This window comes from Camelina sativa, chromosome 19 (assembly GCF_030686135.1).
Source record: "Camelina sativa cultivar CO46 ecotype springtype chromosome 19, ASM3068613v1".
NCBI classification, from domain to species: domain Eukaryota; kingdom Viridiplantae; phylum Streptophyta; class Magnoliopsida; order Brassicales; family Brassicaceae; genus Camelina; species Camelina sativa.
In genome coordinates, this window is record NC_141898.1 from 27,037,502 (window position 1) to 27,051,797 (window position 14,296).

The following is a 14,296-nucleotide window of genomic DNA, read 5'->3' on the forward strand; positions in this document are numbered from 1 at the left end:
AACTACAGATTTATTAAAAATTTAAAATGTAAAAATTCAAAACTTACCATAAAAGATGTTTTATATAAAATTAAAATAGATAAAGAAAATCTAATTTTATTTTAAAAAATTAAAAAGAAAAAAACTTTTGTAAACTTCCAAATATAAAACAAAAGTTTTTTTAACAGTTTTAAAAATATTAACAGATTTAAAATTTAGAATGATCATTATATAAAAATTATATATATATCATAAAATTCGAAATTATAATAATATTTATTTATTTTAGTTTTAAGTTGCTAAATTCACAAAAATTACTTTTTATATAAGATAAGAAAAATGATTGTGAAAATTATAATTACTAATTAACGAGATCGTGACACGTGTCAATTGTATCATTCAGATATTGACATGTGTCAACTACAGATTTATTAGCTTGATGTCAAAATTATTAATTAACGAGATCGTGACACGTGTCAATTGTATTATTCAGATATTGACATGTGTCAACTACAGATTTATTAAAAATTTAAAATGTAAATATTCAAACTTACCATGAAAGATGTTTTATATAAAAGTAAAATAGATAAAGAAAATCTAATTTTATTTAAAAAATTTTAAAGAAAAATACTTTTGTAAACTTCCAAATATAAAATAAAAGTTTTTTTTAACAGTTTTAAAAATATTAACAGATTTAAAATTTAGAATGATCATTATAAAAAAATTATATATATATATATATATCATAAAATTCGAAATTATAATAATATTTATTTATTTTAGTTTTAAGTTGCTAAATTCACAAAATTACTTTTTATATAAGATAAGAAAAATGATTCTGAAAATTATAATTACTAGTTAACGAGATCGTGACATGTGTCAATTGTATCATTCAGATATTGACATGTGTCAACTACAGATTTATTAGCTTGATGTCAAAATTACTAATTAACAAGATCGTGACACATGTCAATTGTATTATTCCGATATTGACATGTGTCAACTACAGATTTATTAAAAATTTAAAATGTAAAAATTCAAAACTTACCATAAAAGATGTTTTATATAAAAGTAAAATAGATAAAGAAAATCTAATTTAATTTAAAAAATTTTAAAGAAAAAAACTTTTGTAAACTTCCAAATATAAAACAAAAGTTTTTTGTAACAGTTTTAAAAATATTAACAGATTTAAAATTTAGAATGATCATTATAAAAAAATTATATATATATATATATCACAAAATTTGAAATTATAATAATATTTATTTGTTTTAGTTTTAAGTTGCTAAATTCACAAAATTACTTTCTATATAAGATAAGAAAAATGATTGTGAAAATTATAAAATTAATTATTGCTTCTAAAATAAATGTAAATACTCACCTTTACATAAAGAAAAAGATTGTTGAAGTAAAAAAAAAAATCGTCTCATATTTTTTCACCAATCAAATAATTTATTTAAAAAAATTGCTATTGTAACATATAAGTTAGAAGTATGTAAGATTAGCATATGCGTTTAACTATAAAAATGTTAAAGTGATGTAGATAGTAGATTTGTAAATGAATATACATTTGTGTATTATAACAAAAAAAAAATAACTATTTTCTATAACTAAAATTTTATCTCTTTACTTTTATATATTGTTTATACTCACAAAAATAATTAAATATATATTCTTTGTTAAATTTAATATGTTCATAAAGACAATTTGTTGGTAGTAGTCACTAAAGAGTATATTTTATCAGTAAAATATATTTGTGTATACAAATACACTTTTAATGGTAATGTAGATAGTGGTGTATTATAGCAAAAAAAACTATTTTCTATAACTAAAAGTTTATATCTTTACTTTTATACATTGTTTATACTTACAAAAAGAATTAAATATATATTCTTTGTTAAATTTTATTTTATTTTGACTTTGAATTCATCTACAACTATTTTCTTTAACTAAATTACTTGGTTAGTTGCCCAAGCTGGAGAGAAGGGTTTACAAAAGAAACTTCAGAGATAAGAGAACACGAAGCACGGGGAAGACAATCTGCCTTCGTATTTGATGCATGCAGATCCAAGAGATGGAGAATAGTAGGAAGGACTCCAGCGAGTTAAACTCATCGAGCAGGTTGGAGAAAGACGACCAATCTTCAGGGGACTGCACCATAGTAAGTAACTCAGCACAATCAGTCTCGAAATATTGACAAGCGATCCCTGCAGCATGTATCCGCTCCATGGCCCACAACAACGCTTCTAACTCCGAATGTAGGGGGAGGGACTCCGTGTTAGACACTTGGCCCCCACCAGCCCAATCTTTAATGCACATTGGTTTCTTTCCAAGAACCATCAATCTGACAACCAGATGAATAAATCTGGACATCTGAAGACGGAGATGGAGCTGACATGACCACCGTAAAAGAGAACGCCTATTCTCAGGCTAACTTATCACCCGAAGCTTGAGCAATTATATCATTCGCCTCGATCTCTAAACCTTAGAAAAACTCTTTAATTGATGGCCTTACAAATTACCCATAAAATCTATGGTAATTGAATAAGGCAGGATCCCCCTATTGAGAGGCACCCCTCCAGAAAACAAAATCCAAATTCGAGTAAACCGAATCATATGGAAAATCTTCTGACGAGAACAGAGTTGGAGATAAATTCCAAACTTCACATGAGCGAGGGCATTCAAAGAAAACATGATTAATAGTCTCAACCGCAGAGTCCTACTTTTTACACCAAATATCACATTGGATACCTCAGTGTGTCTATTTAATTTTATCTATAATTTTTACTTATTAAAAATATTTATTTTATATTATTTGTTAAACTTAATTTTATTTTAAAAACTCTAAACTCGCACATTGGACGGGTCCTAATCTAGTTTTTGAAATAAATTCTCATTTCAAAAAAATTACAAATAATATCATTAACTTTAATATTTTTTAATCAAAACTTCAAAATCAATTATAGGTAAGATTATCAAAACTTAAAATCAATTATTTATTTAACAACATATTACAGGGCAGGATAACAACATAAAATCAATCGTCTGTTATTGAATGTGAATATAACCCCGCTGCGGAGGTCGAAAAAAAAACCATCTATGATCATGAGGAGAGTCTCGTCGGAGCCGAAACTCTGATCGGATCATCTCTACCGTCGCTCTCCATGTCTCACCCACCTCCGCAGCGGCGCCGGTCAAAACCTTCAGTTTACCATATACACAGTCATGTACATATAAGCTTTCTCATCATCATCTTTTGAAATGATCACTTGGAGGAGCTTGTAAAAGGTGATGGCAACTGAAACAAGAGATCTGCTTCTTTCCATAAAACATCCAATACGACATTCGAAGTTGCTCTTTTTAAAAAAATATATATCAAAATCACTTAAAATTCAATAATCAAATCTTAACAAATTCTAAAATTCAAATCTCACCAAATGCTAAAATCACAAATTCAATAACCAAATCTCCTACAATTACACTCAAATCTCTCAATTTTTTAAAATATTAAAATCACATCAAATCTCCTAAAATATTTGTCGACTAATTAAAGAAAACATTATTTAACGAAAGATGAAACCTATGGAAAACTGGAGGAAACACCCTGTGATATCTTAGGGTTTATATAATAAAGATAGTGAGTAATGGTGTTTTGAGCCAAGAAAGTAAAAAAAGAAGATCAAAAGAAATGAATTTGAGATTACATCTTGGAGAGATGAAAGAAACATTTGATATGGAGAAAGCAGTGTGTAACCATGGTTTCTTCATGATGGCTCCAAACGTGTGGAACCCTTCATCAAAGTCACTACATCGACCGTTAACCCTTTCGGATTCTTCTTCCACGGATGTGACCATTTCTCATCCCTCCGGACTCTCAATTCTTGTAATCCAAGTCCACGGCATCAATAATGTTTCGAGAGTGGACGAATCACTCATCTTGCAACAAGTGGGGAGGATGCTGAGGTTGTCAGACAAGGACGAACGTGACATTGTTGAGTTTCAACAAGCCCATGAGGCCGCAAGGAAGAGTGGTTTCGGTAGGATTTTCCGCTCTCCGTCTCTCTTTGAAGATATGGTCAAATCTATTTTGTTGTGTAATTCCGATTGGGGTAAGACACTACTCATGGCTTCTCGTCTCTGCAAATTGCAATCAAAGCTAGCTGACGGCACAGTTAGGCCTCTTAGCGTATCAAAAAAGAGAAAACTAAACCCAAAACCCTGGAAGGCAGCTAATGGAAACTTCCCGAGTGCCAAGGAAATAGCAAGCCTTGATAAAGATGTGATAAATGAGCACTGTAAACTTGGATACAGAGCAAATCAAATAGTAAACTTAGCAAAGAAGGTTGAAAATGGTTCACTGAATCTTGAAAAGATGGAAATGGGAGAGATGGAAGTGGATGAAGTGGTTGGGAAACTGAAAAAGTTAAAGGGCTTTGGTCCTTTTGCTAGTGCTACAGTGCTTATGTGTATGGGTTATTACCATCTTGTTCCATCTGATACCGAAACCTTAAGACTCTTACGTGAGGTATATACTTAACTCCCTTTACATTTATCACTAATCTAATTTTAATTTGTGTCATTTAATGTTTGGAGGTGCATGAAAAGGAGGAGTGTTCGAAAGAAACGCTTGAGAAAGCAGCACAATCATTTTACGACCGATTCTCTCCATTCCAGTGCTTAGCCTACTGGTTAGTTTCTAGTCTTTTATATTTTTATTTCCTAAGCATAGTTTTTGAATCTTTTATATGGCTTCTCTTCTTGCAAATATATATATACATATATATATAGGTTTGACTTGATCCAAAACTATGAAACAAAACTTGGGAAGCTTAGCAAATTGAGTCCCAGTGACTACAACAGTGTTAGCGGATGCTGCCACATGAAGCAGCTTAAGGCAAACTGAATGATTATCTTACTTCTTCTATTGATTACATTATATTAAAGTTTTGTTTTGGGACTTTTTTTAATTATTATTCGTCTCTCTTGCATGGTGTGTTCGTTGAGGTTACCATCTTAATAAATTAAAAATCCATCATCTGTTTTCCAACCCAAGAAAGTTCTTTGGATTTCCTAATTAATCATATTATGCATGTTGGTTAATGTGATTTGATTCAGTCTAAATGACGTCACCGATACAAATTACTTTTGCTTTAAAAATTTGAAAAAAAAAAACAAACAGAGACGCAAAGCTTTGACATGGTCTACTACCCAAATTCTGTATCAAAAGTCTGCTTGTGTTGAATCATGAAGCAGCACTTTAAGCTCCTCTCCTGCATCTGCATACATCCCAAAACACGATCAAAAACAGAAAATCAGATCAGATCAGGTCTTCAAATGTTCATGCACACACAGTTTTTTGTACCTCTAACTCGGTAATCATTCTCATAAGATCATGGCATTGCTCCAGCATCAGTTTCTCCTGTGCAGCCACTTCCGCAAGTTGGGAGGCCAGTGGAACAATACCACCCTCCATCTGCTAATGAAAAGTTTTAGTTTATTACACTGGTTAGATACTATTGAATCTTGTCACACTTCTCCGCAGAGCCGCAAAAACTTACCGTGGGAGCATAACTATTTAAAGTTGAAATAATAGCATCAGTGACTGTTTCTGCGGTCTTAAACATAGTTACAGCTGATTCAATGTTCATCTGAAAACCGCAGGAGTTGTTGGAAAAGAAAAGAGACAATAAACAAACTTGTTTTGAGTTCAAAACATACCAGAGGAACATGATTTTGTATCTTGATTTACCTTTGCACCTTCTTTGAGGGGAAGCCTGGAAAGAACAGAATGCAGGGATTCTCTAGTCATAGACAGAGCTGAAATGTGTTCTCTTTCCATGTCCTCCCAAGCTTCAAGATGCTTAACCTGTTTCATATATATTGTATCAATCCGGTTTAAACTCGCTTACCCCTCATGGCTTGGAATTTAAAGTAAATGGAGTTGGATACGTACTTGAGAAAGCAGCACATAATTCAGCTTCATCTCCAGGTTTTTCTTCTGCAGTTTGATTCTCTCTTGCAGAAACAAATGTTTTAACTTGGTCAGAGCATCCCACGCACAGAGTAGCTGGTTCTGCAATGAAGAAAACCATGGAGTAGAGGTGATGATGACTGTATATTGCTGCATGGAGTAGAAAAACATTACCTTTTCTTGGGAGGCTACGCTATTGTTTGCAGCACAGGCTCTAGCATTGACAAACCTCCACTGAACCAACCGGTTATTCATAAGCTTCAGCTTATGAACAGATTCTGCGTCACATGTCTTTGGTTTTAGTGGTGAAGACTTGTTCTTGCTCCTAAAGAAATCGAAGCCAAGGTTGATTAGTTTACCCACGCCTTTGCCTCTCGGAGGCTTAAGTTTTGAACTTGGAACTGTCACTGCCTGAATGTCCAATGACCTTCCTGGTGAAAGCGCCCACTGAGACATGGAACTTCCGTACCTTGCCACTGAATTATTCCTCTTCATCCTATTCTCAATGCCCCTAAAGCTATTGGCTCTCTGCAAGTCTTCTTGTGACCTTGGTTTGGTCTCATTGTTGTTCCCTTTGCTTGGTCTAGCTGTTAAATCACGCAGATATTTAGAAGAGACCTTGATACCAGGTTTATGGTTCCGGGACGAACGGTTAGTACTAACACTTGAAGAATAGGATACATCGCTCAACTCTGAATCTGATTCATCGTTTAAGGACTCATATAGTAGAGAGCATGAGTTCGTCGTTGATGATGCTCTGTACAATGCACATCCATCAACGGAGAATCTGCCAGGGAGTATGACGCTGCCCTCATCATCGATCCGCGGTGAAGGCCTACGGTTTTCTTTTGTGTCAACTTCTATGCTACTTTGGTTAGGTAACCCGAGACAAACTTGTGTGCCAATTGACATCCTATCATGCTTTTTCATACCGTTGTTGTTCTGATCATCTCTCTTTGTAGATAAATTAGAAGTGGAGTTTCTGCGGTTGGGAGAAGAAGAAGACGCGGACGGAGAGGAGAGAAAACGTGAACTAACCTCGCGGGACTTTCCTCTTCTTGCTTTGAGTTGCTGTTCATGCTCACAGCCCTTCATTGTTACTCTGCTTCCTGAGTGAGAGAGAAGAACGCTTGTCAACTTTTTTGTTTTAAGAAGATACATAGAATCTTTTTGAACTTTCAAAAAAAAAAAAAAAAAAAAAAAAAGCAGGATTTTCGAAGTTGCGGCTCAATAGACGAGTTGGTTGCCAACATTATAGCAGTTGAAGTTTGAAGCAAAATAAAAATAAAATAATAATAATAGGAGTGAATAGCTGATGATGCTTCATTGAATTTGAATATCACATTCACAAGATACAGTAAGTGATGGTGCTAGAGCATACAAAACTCTTTTAGCAAGTGTGTCTCTCTGTAACCAAAAGTGGAAGAGTATATGTAGCTGACTAAGAAGAAGTGGAAGTAAAAAAAAACTAAAGACCCTAAGGAATCAATGAAAATTGCATTGTTGCATAAAAGGGTGACTGTAATCAACGTATTTCTCCCACAGTGGTTTGTACTTTTCTAAGCCGATCTTCAACCACGGCTTTAAGTTGCCATTGAAGTGAAGAACAGCTCCTTTCTCTATGACACGAGCATCGACATTGGTGTATCCTAATCCCAGGATATGCCAGGACGCGTCCAGTGCCTCTGTTAAGCCGTAAAAGGTGAGAAGCCCTGGAGGTAGTGTGCCAAGTTTCCATAGGGTGCGGTCCACATTCTTTTCTTGCCAGTAGTGGTATATGCCGGTCACATTTCTCTTCCTCCATTCAACTAAATCAAAGACGTTCATCCCAAACGCCCAGCCACACGCATCTGGATCAAAGTGAGAGCGGATGAGGGGATGGGAATAGTTCAAGTACTTGTGGTAGCGGTGGAAGGTCTCCATGCATGTCTCAACAGCCCCGTTGACATTTTTGTTTAAATCGATGGAAAAGAGAGCGGAAAGATCCTTCTGAACAACAACATCATCATCAAGAAAGACCACCTTCTTGAGCGCAGGGAACACTTGCGGGATGTAGAACCTAAGATGGTTGAGCATGGAAAGATACTTGGGGTTTCTGAACTTGATTGGCGTGCGGCCATCGTCGTTGTGCCCAGAGAAGTAGTAGCTCTGCGTATCAGAATCTTGGAGCTGCTTGAGGACAGGGACATAGGAAGCATTGAGCCAAGAGAAATCCTCGAATTTCTGAACCTCCACGGTGACTCCTCTGAGGTTGTCCATGCTCATGGCGAACCAAGCCTTCATTGCAGCGTAGTTGATCTCGTTGGTGACAAGATGAAACACGACTTTCTCAGGGGACTTGGAATTGAGAGCAGTGGAGTTAACCACAACAGAGGTAGCAATGATGTTGTCAGAGAAGACACAGAAATGGTAGAGCGAGTTATCGGTGAGCTTGTTGGAATCATCAGCCTTGAGGCTTCTCTCCTTAGTCTGTAGGTTCTGAAACCATTCGGTAGTGAGACGAACACCAAGACAGTAGAGACTCTTGGGGACTTCCTCGGCAGCAATCTGTCCGTACTTGGAACTCTTGTCAGCAAGGGAACTCATCTGCTCTTCAAGAGACTGGATGGAGGCCTTGAGCCTCATAATCATGGTGGCACTATCGTAGTGAAGCAGCTGCTGGGCTTGGTATAAGAGAAGAGCCATGTCACGAATAGTAGGCTCGGACTCCAAGACAGTCAAGGGCCTTCTACTAGTGGCAGCAGAGGACAAGAGCAGCTGAGAGTTACGGATCTGAGCACTCAAGTCCCAAGCAAACTGAAGATTCTTACTTTCTTTAGCAATGACAACGAAGGCTTTAGCAAGAGCGATCTGGTCATTAACTTGACGAGCAACGGAAGTAGGACTCAACATTTCCTCAGTCATGTTCATACCCTCTACAAATTTGTCATTACGGTAGCGTCGCTGCCCCAGATTTTTTAACAAAAATCAAACAAAAGGAGAAATCCAAATTTGAGTCCGAATTGAATGAAATCCACAGAAACAAACAAACAAAAAAAAAAAAGAAAGAAGAGGGTGGTGGTACCTTGGGAATGGAGGGTCTGGGTTCAATATGACGAGCTTTGGAGACAAGGAGGAAGAAGAGCAAGAGGACAAAAGCAGAGAGTACCCACCAGACTACATTCGAGATCTTCCGACGGCCAGCTCTCCTGAAACTATCTCCTCGCCTCCTCATACTATTACACTACTACGCTCTATGTAAAACCCAGATAGATCTTATAAATCGAATGAAGAACTCCTATTCGGGATCTGGGGATTTTTTTCTTTTTTTCTTGGTCGAGAGAAGCTAACCAAAAAAAAAAATTAATTCCACCGACCGACCGACCGACCGACCGACCGACGACCATCTTCTTTCGCTTCGCTGCATAAAGACATATTTACCCTCCTTTTATTTTTGTTTAGTTTTTGGTGGTGAAAGAGAGAAAAGAAAGAGAAAGACCGTTCTTAAGAATTTTTGTGAGTTTTTTTGTGTCTTTTCTTGAAAGATCTCGTCTGTAGGGTGGAGATCTGTGGTTGGAATCATGGTAGGAGTTTGCTACGAGACTTTTTCGTGAGTTTAAATCCAGTTTTTATCATTCTCAAAGGTAAGTGCGGGACTTCTAAGCGAATTGATGGTTGATTTGTGTGGATTTTCGTTGTTAATTTCTTGTTTAATTTCGAAGAACCTAGACGGCGGCGAAGGCTTGTTCACCAGCGAAGCCAGAAGAAGGTGGAGACTGGCGACCTCCACCCTCTGGGGCACTATCCCAGCCTTTTTGCCGGCAGATTCAGAGTCCTCCTGCTCTTCTATGTTTCAATATGGACTGCGTTTTGCCTCTGGAGAACCCTCTCCTTCCTCGTCAACTAAGTTCTGCGTGGCGGAGACGAAGACGATGGCTAGTGATGAACCCTTCAGAGACGCGATTATCCTCCGTTATTGGACTCTCGCTTCAACGTCGTGTCACCTTTTGAGCTTGGCAGAACCAAAGCTGCTTCCATCAGAGAGGCTGAAGCTTCATGCTTTCTCTCCGGTTAGCCACTGCACAATTCATCTTCCCGAGCCATTCACAGCAGCCTCTGGATCTTTGTGGATGAATCTCATACCTGTTTTCAGCTTGCTAGCACCTCATGGTTTCCTGCCCAATTTCCAAACGCCCAGGTCCTTTCTATCTACCCTATTGTTGCCTATTAGACATTGCCTAGGTTCATTGGTTAATCTAGATGTTCGAAGACTGCATCTAAGACTCCGGTTACCTAGAATGTTTGGGATTTACATAGGCTATGCTAGAATCCTGGTTAATGCTCCCTTTGTGTCATTGTTTGCGACTTCTTACAACTGGAAAAAACAAGGTTTTCTCAACTATTTACCACTAGCATTTCCAGTTCTCAACCAAAACCCCTCAACCGAATCTTGATAGTAGTATCCCCAACCGATCTGACCAACCCTGAAGTTTATCGACTATTAGCAAACTGGCTACATGCTTTGTGTGGATTTCTTAATCTCTTTGGTAAAGGGCGCCATATGAGAGAGAACCCACCTATACTGTTACGGTTTGTCTTACATTTGTGGCTTGGTCCACCTCCTTTTTCCCTGGTATGGTGTGTTGATAAAGGTTTGCAGCTCTATGGTCTTGTGCCCTGGACCTCAATGTTCTCATCTGACGAAGCTAAGCAACCTGCTTTCAGCAAGTCATCCACCAACCGAACCCTATCTATGTCATCACCAACCCGATTTGTAACCCACCAAATCAGTCCAAAGGCTTTGTCTTTACACCTTAATCCGGTGAGACTCTTGGCTCTGTTTCTTTCTTCAACGTCGAAGTGTCCTATGACCAAGACTATTATGCCATTCGTTGACTCTCTTGAGGATGAGCAATCAAGTAACCGTGACCTCACATGTTTCAAGCTGCCTTTGTGTGCTTGTATCACAGCTCTCATGGATCTTTACTTGATGTTGTATGTTTTCATATCTTTGTTTAAGGCTTTGGGGAAAGCCATCCTTTGTACTCTTTTAAAACTTTGGGATTCTGCTCCCTATCTTGTATTAGTTTGATTTGAATGAATGAAGCCATGGTTTGACAAAAAAAAAAAAAAAAAAAAACTGTAGAAACATAGCCGAAATGAGAGTATAATGTACTATTTTGTAATTATCATCACAAATTTTTTCAAAAATATAACCAAAGAGTCAAAATAATAAAGAAAGAACAAAATTACTTACAATTTACATTTGGAATGGTGGCGACTATGACTTGCAGCTGAATATAGAACGATGTAAACGATGGTGAGAGGACACATTAGTCTTGAGCATTCGATTTAATCAGGTTATTCGGTTCGATATTGGTTTTTTTTAATTTCGGTTATCTAAAAATCTTGCTGAAATAACCCAAATTAAATTTCGATTCGGATTATTTGGTAGTCGGGTTAGTCGGGTCGGTTTTTGAGTTTTAAATCAATTCTGAATTGAACCGATATTTTTTCTATTTCGGTTAATATTAACCGAATTACAGCAAAATAATGTTAATGAGCTCAAAAAAAACAAATCTAATTACAAACTAATTAAAAACCCGATTAACAAAAATTTACAAAAAAACAAAATAACAGGCCCAACCCATTAACAATTAGGGTTTTCGATACATTGCTCATGGTGAGCAAGCGGCAGGAACGGCGATGCCAACCACGACGGCGGCGATTAACTTCCCTCTCTCTCTCTTCGAGATGAGAGATCCACTTGTTGGACTGGAAGGACTAGGTCATGCTTAGAGATGTTGTGGTGGGTAAAAAAACCCAGTCCGGCCCAAACTTGAAAAAAACCCGCCCAAAAAAAACCCGAATTCATAAAACCCGAATGGGTTTTAAGTCTTCTGGGTAAACCCGAACGGGCTTTTAGTTTTGTGGGTAAACTCATGGGTACCCGAATGTTTTTAGTGTTATGAGATGTAATTTGTATTTTGCATTATGTATTTTTGTGTGTTTTAGCTTTTTGGTACCAAATATGATTTATATTATGTATTTTATTTATTTTATGACAATTTTCAAAAATTTATAATCTTATATCATATAGATAAAGTATACCAAATACATTTAAGAGTTTTGTTAAGAGAGATAATATTTGTTTGTGTATTTGTTTGTATTGTTCTTTCACCAAATATGACTAAAGTCAAATTAAATCTTAAAGTCGTATGATACAATCATATTTTGCCACTTTGGGATTTTAGTTTTAGGGTTAACTAAAACTAAGTGTCGGCCAAAAAATAAAAACGACATCGTTTTGTCACATGTGATTTTTTATTTTTAAAATCTCGTGGGTACCCATAACCCAATAAGATAAACCCGAATGAGACTTTCCAATTTGGGTACCCAAACCATTTAAAGCCCACAAAAATTTAACACAAAAAGGCAGATTTTTGGGTTTCTTATTTTTTATGGGTCCCGGGTACCTATTGGGTTAAAACCCACTATTAACATCCCTAGTCATGCTATAGTCCAAAGGCGCAAACTATAGATCTACGAAAGAAAAAGAGAAGTACATCACAAACTGAATCAATAAATCACGAACTGAATCAATAAATGGCACAATAAGAGAGGGACAAGAAGAGATGCATACCTTGGGTTGGATGTGAGTCTTCTCGATATCCATTTGCGGTACAAGAAGAACAAAGAAGAAGGACTGAAACGATGGCTTCAAGTGGTAAGAAGAACGAAGACGAAGAAAGTAAAAGGAGGAAGAAGAAGAGGGTTTCTTTGTGAGGAGAAGCGGAAGACGGAAGAGATTAGAAAACATAGTTGCATTAAGAAAATAGGGTTTTGTCTTTTATATGGTGTTCCCTTTAACCGAGAAAACCAATCGGTTATCGTCTACCGAACCGATAACCGAACTCTAATTATAAATCCGCCGATTGGTTTATAACAGTAAATCGGTTCGGTACCAAAAACCGAAATCGTCGGTTTATTCGGTTCAGTTTAAACGGTTTTGGCCGATTGCCCAGGACTAGAACACATAATATGAACTTTGACCATCTTTTCCTTTGTACTTGACGATTTTTTATTATATATTTCTTCAACCAAAGACACATTGTTCCACGCTTTAAACACTAAACTTAAGTATCAAAAACTTAAATTAGATTTTTTTAACAATTAGTAAAAAGAAACAAAAAGATGGCCAAGTGCTATAAAAATAACTTCTATGAGTTCAGAATGTGTATTTGATTCTTATATTTATAGGAAAAGCATGTCACTTTCAGAATATGCTTCGAAAATCCTAATATATGCTTGATTGTTATAAATGTAAATGATACCAATATATTTTCCGAATAAAAATTTTCCATAAAGATTTGGTTAAGTAGCTATATTTTTGATGCTTTGAGTAATTAGTTAGTAAAAACAGAAAAAAAATTTAAATTTTCAAAGTAGGTAATTAGGTAAATATGAGGTTAACGTAATAGAAGAAGCAATCTAGGTAATATTGAAAGATATTTGTGATTTTAACTTAATGATTAGCATTTAATCGATTTTAAATATGGTTACTTTCAAAATCATATTATTCTCACAAAGATTTAGTGATTAAATATTTTTTAGGTGTTATCACAATTATAGTCAGTACTAAATATGCAGAAATTAGTCGGCTGGAAAAATTCTTATGTTGTTATTAAAATATATATATATATATATATATATTCAAAACTCATGAAATTAAGGGGGTGTATTCAACTTCACATTTTAAGTGATTTGTGTCGAATTTACAAATTTTATGTTATTCAATCATGAATTAAAAAAGTCTATTTAATCCACTGTTATTGAAGTGATGATTTAAAATTTTATTTTAAAATCTACTGTTATTCAAAACAGTTTGTGGAATGAAATTTTAATAAGTTTTAAAGATTCTGGAGGATTTGAGAGGATTTGTTTAGTTAAAAAATACAGAAATCAAAATCTCATGGTTTTAGGTGGGATTTGAAACAATTTTACCATAAATCATATCAACTTCCCACAAATCTATCAAAATTCCAAATTTACTAAATCCCATAAAATCCTCCAAAATCATGATTTAATACACCCCCATAAATTTAAAATAATCCTGAACTTGAGATAATTGCGGGATCAATATCTCAAATATTTGGTTATCAAGACAAACATTAATGTAGACGATTAAATCAATTAAATTACATATTCAAAATTTATGAAAACTGCAATATTTGTAATTTTAACAAACTTTGACACCAAATTTTTAAAAATTTATCTTATTATCACAATTGATGTTTTTATTAAAATTTATGGAAACTATTATATATAGTAGTTATTTTGATTTATCTTGTATTTAATTAATTTATT

General features: G+C 35.4%; 3 protein-coding genes across 4 annotated transcripts; 1 reads left to right on the forward strand and 2 right to left on the reverse strand.

Annotated features, from left to right (window-relative positions):
* The first annotated feature begins 3,667 nt into the window (after positions 1–3,667).
* On the forward strand, positions 3,668–4,882 carry LOC104768014 (uncharacterized). The gene is made up of 3 exons (XM_087500896.1): positions 3,668–4,504; positions 4,573–4,667; positions 4,768–4,882. Exons 1-3 carry the CDS (start codon positions 3,668–3,670, stop codon positions 4,880–4,882), a joined length of 1,047 nt encoding a protein of 348 aa, XP_087357022.1.
* A 136-nt stretch (positions 4,883–5,018) lies between these two features.
* Positions 5,019–7,149, reverse strand: LOC147921109 (QWRF motif-containing protein 3-like). Of its 2 annotated transcripts, XM_087502510.1 has the most exons (6): positions 6,125–7,149; positions 5,933–6,052; positions 5,729–5,845; positions 5,538–5,627; positions 5,342–5,452; positions 5,019–5,255 (listed from the first exon to the last, which is right to left on the reverse strand). In XM_087502510.1, exons 1-6 carry the CDS (start codon positions 7,109–7,111, stop codon positions 5,184–5,186), a joined length of 1,497 nt encoding a protein of 498 aa, XP_087358636.1. In that variant the 5' UTR covers positions 7,112–7,149; the 3' UTR covers positions 5,019–5,183. The 2 variants fall into 2 exon arrangements, with proteins under 2 accessions (XP_087358636.1, XP_087358637.1); XM_087502511.1 differs by having other exon boundaries at positions 5,933–7,143.
* Positions 7,150–7,249: 100 nt separating this feature from the next.
* Positions 7,250–9,479, reverse strand: LOC147921110 (putative galacturonosyltransferase 10). The gene is made up of 2 exons (XM_087502509.1): positions 9,015–9,479; positions 7,250–8,893 (listed from the first exon to the last, which is right to left on the reverse strand). The coding sequence occupies exons 1-2, from the start codon at positions 9,162–9,164 to the stop codon at positions 7,436–7,438; spliced, it is 1,608 nt and encodes a 535-aa protein (XP_087358635.1). The 5' UTR covers positions 9,165–9,479; the 3' UTR covers positions 7,250–7,435.
* Positions 9,480–14,296: the final 4,817 nt, after the last annotated feature.

Bases quoted from the DNA above. Each gene is read 5' to 3' on its own strand.
- LOC104768014 (XM_087500896.1), top strand. From the start codon at position 3,668: ATGAATTTGAGATTACATCTTGGAGAGATGAAAGAAACATTTGATATG. The intron at 4,505-4,572 runs GTATATACTTAA...TAATGTTTGGAG, and splicing joins CCTTAAGACTCTTACGTGAG to GTGCATGAAAAGGAGGAGTG. The intron at 4,668-4,767 runs GTTAGTTTCTAG...ATATATATATAG, and splicing joins TTCCAGTGCTTAGCCTACTG to GTTTGACTTGATCCAAAACT.
- LOC147921110 (XM_087502509.1), bottom strand. From the start codon at position 9,164: ATGAGGAGGCGAGGAGATAGTTTCAGGAGAGCTGGCCGTCGGAAGATC. The intron at 8,894-9,014 runs GTACCACCACCC...AATCTGGGGCAG, and splicing joins CCAGACCCTCCATTCCCAAG to CGACGCTACCGTAATGACAA.
- LOC147921109 (XM_087502511.1), bottom strand. From the start codon at position 7,111: ATGTATCTTCTTAAAACAAAAAAGTTGACAAGCGTTCTTCTCTCTCAC. The intron at 5,453-5,537 runs GTAAGTTTTTGC...TTTCATTAGCAG, and splicing joins TAAATAGTTATGCTCCCACG to ATGGAGGGTGGTATTGTTCC. The intron at 5,256-5,341 runs GTACAAAAAACT...GGATGTATGCAG, and splicing joins GAATGATTACCGAGTTAGAG to ATGCAGGAGAGGAGCTTAAA.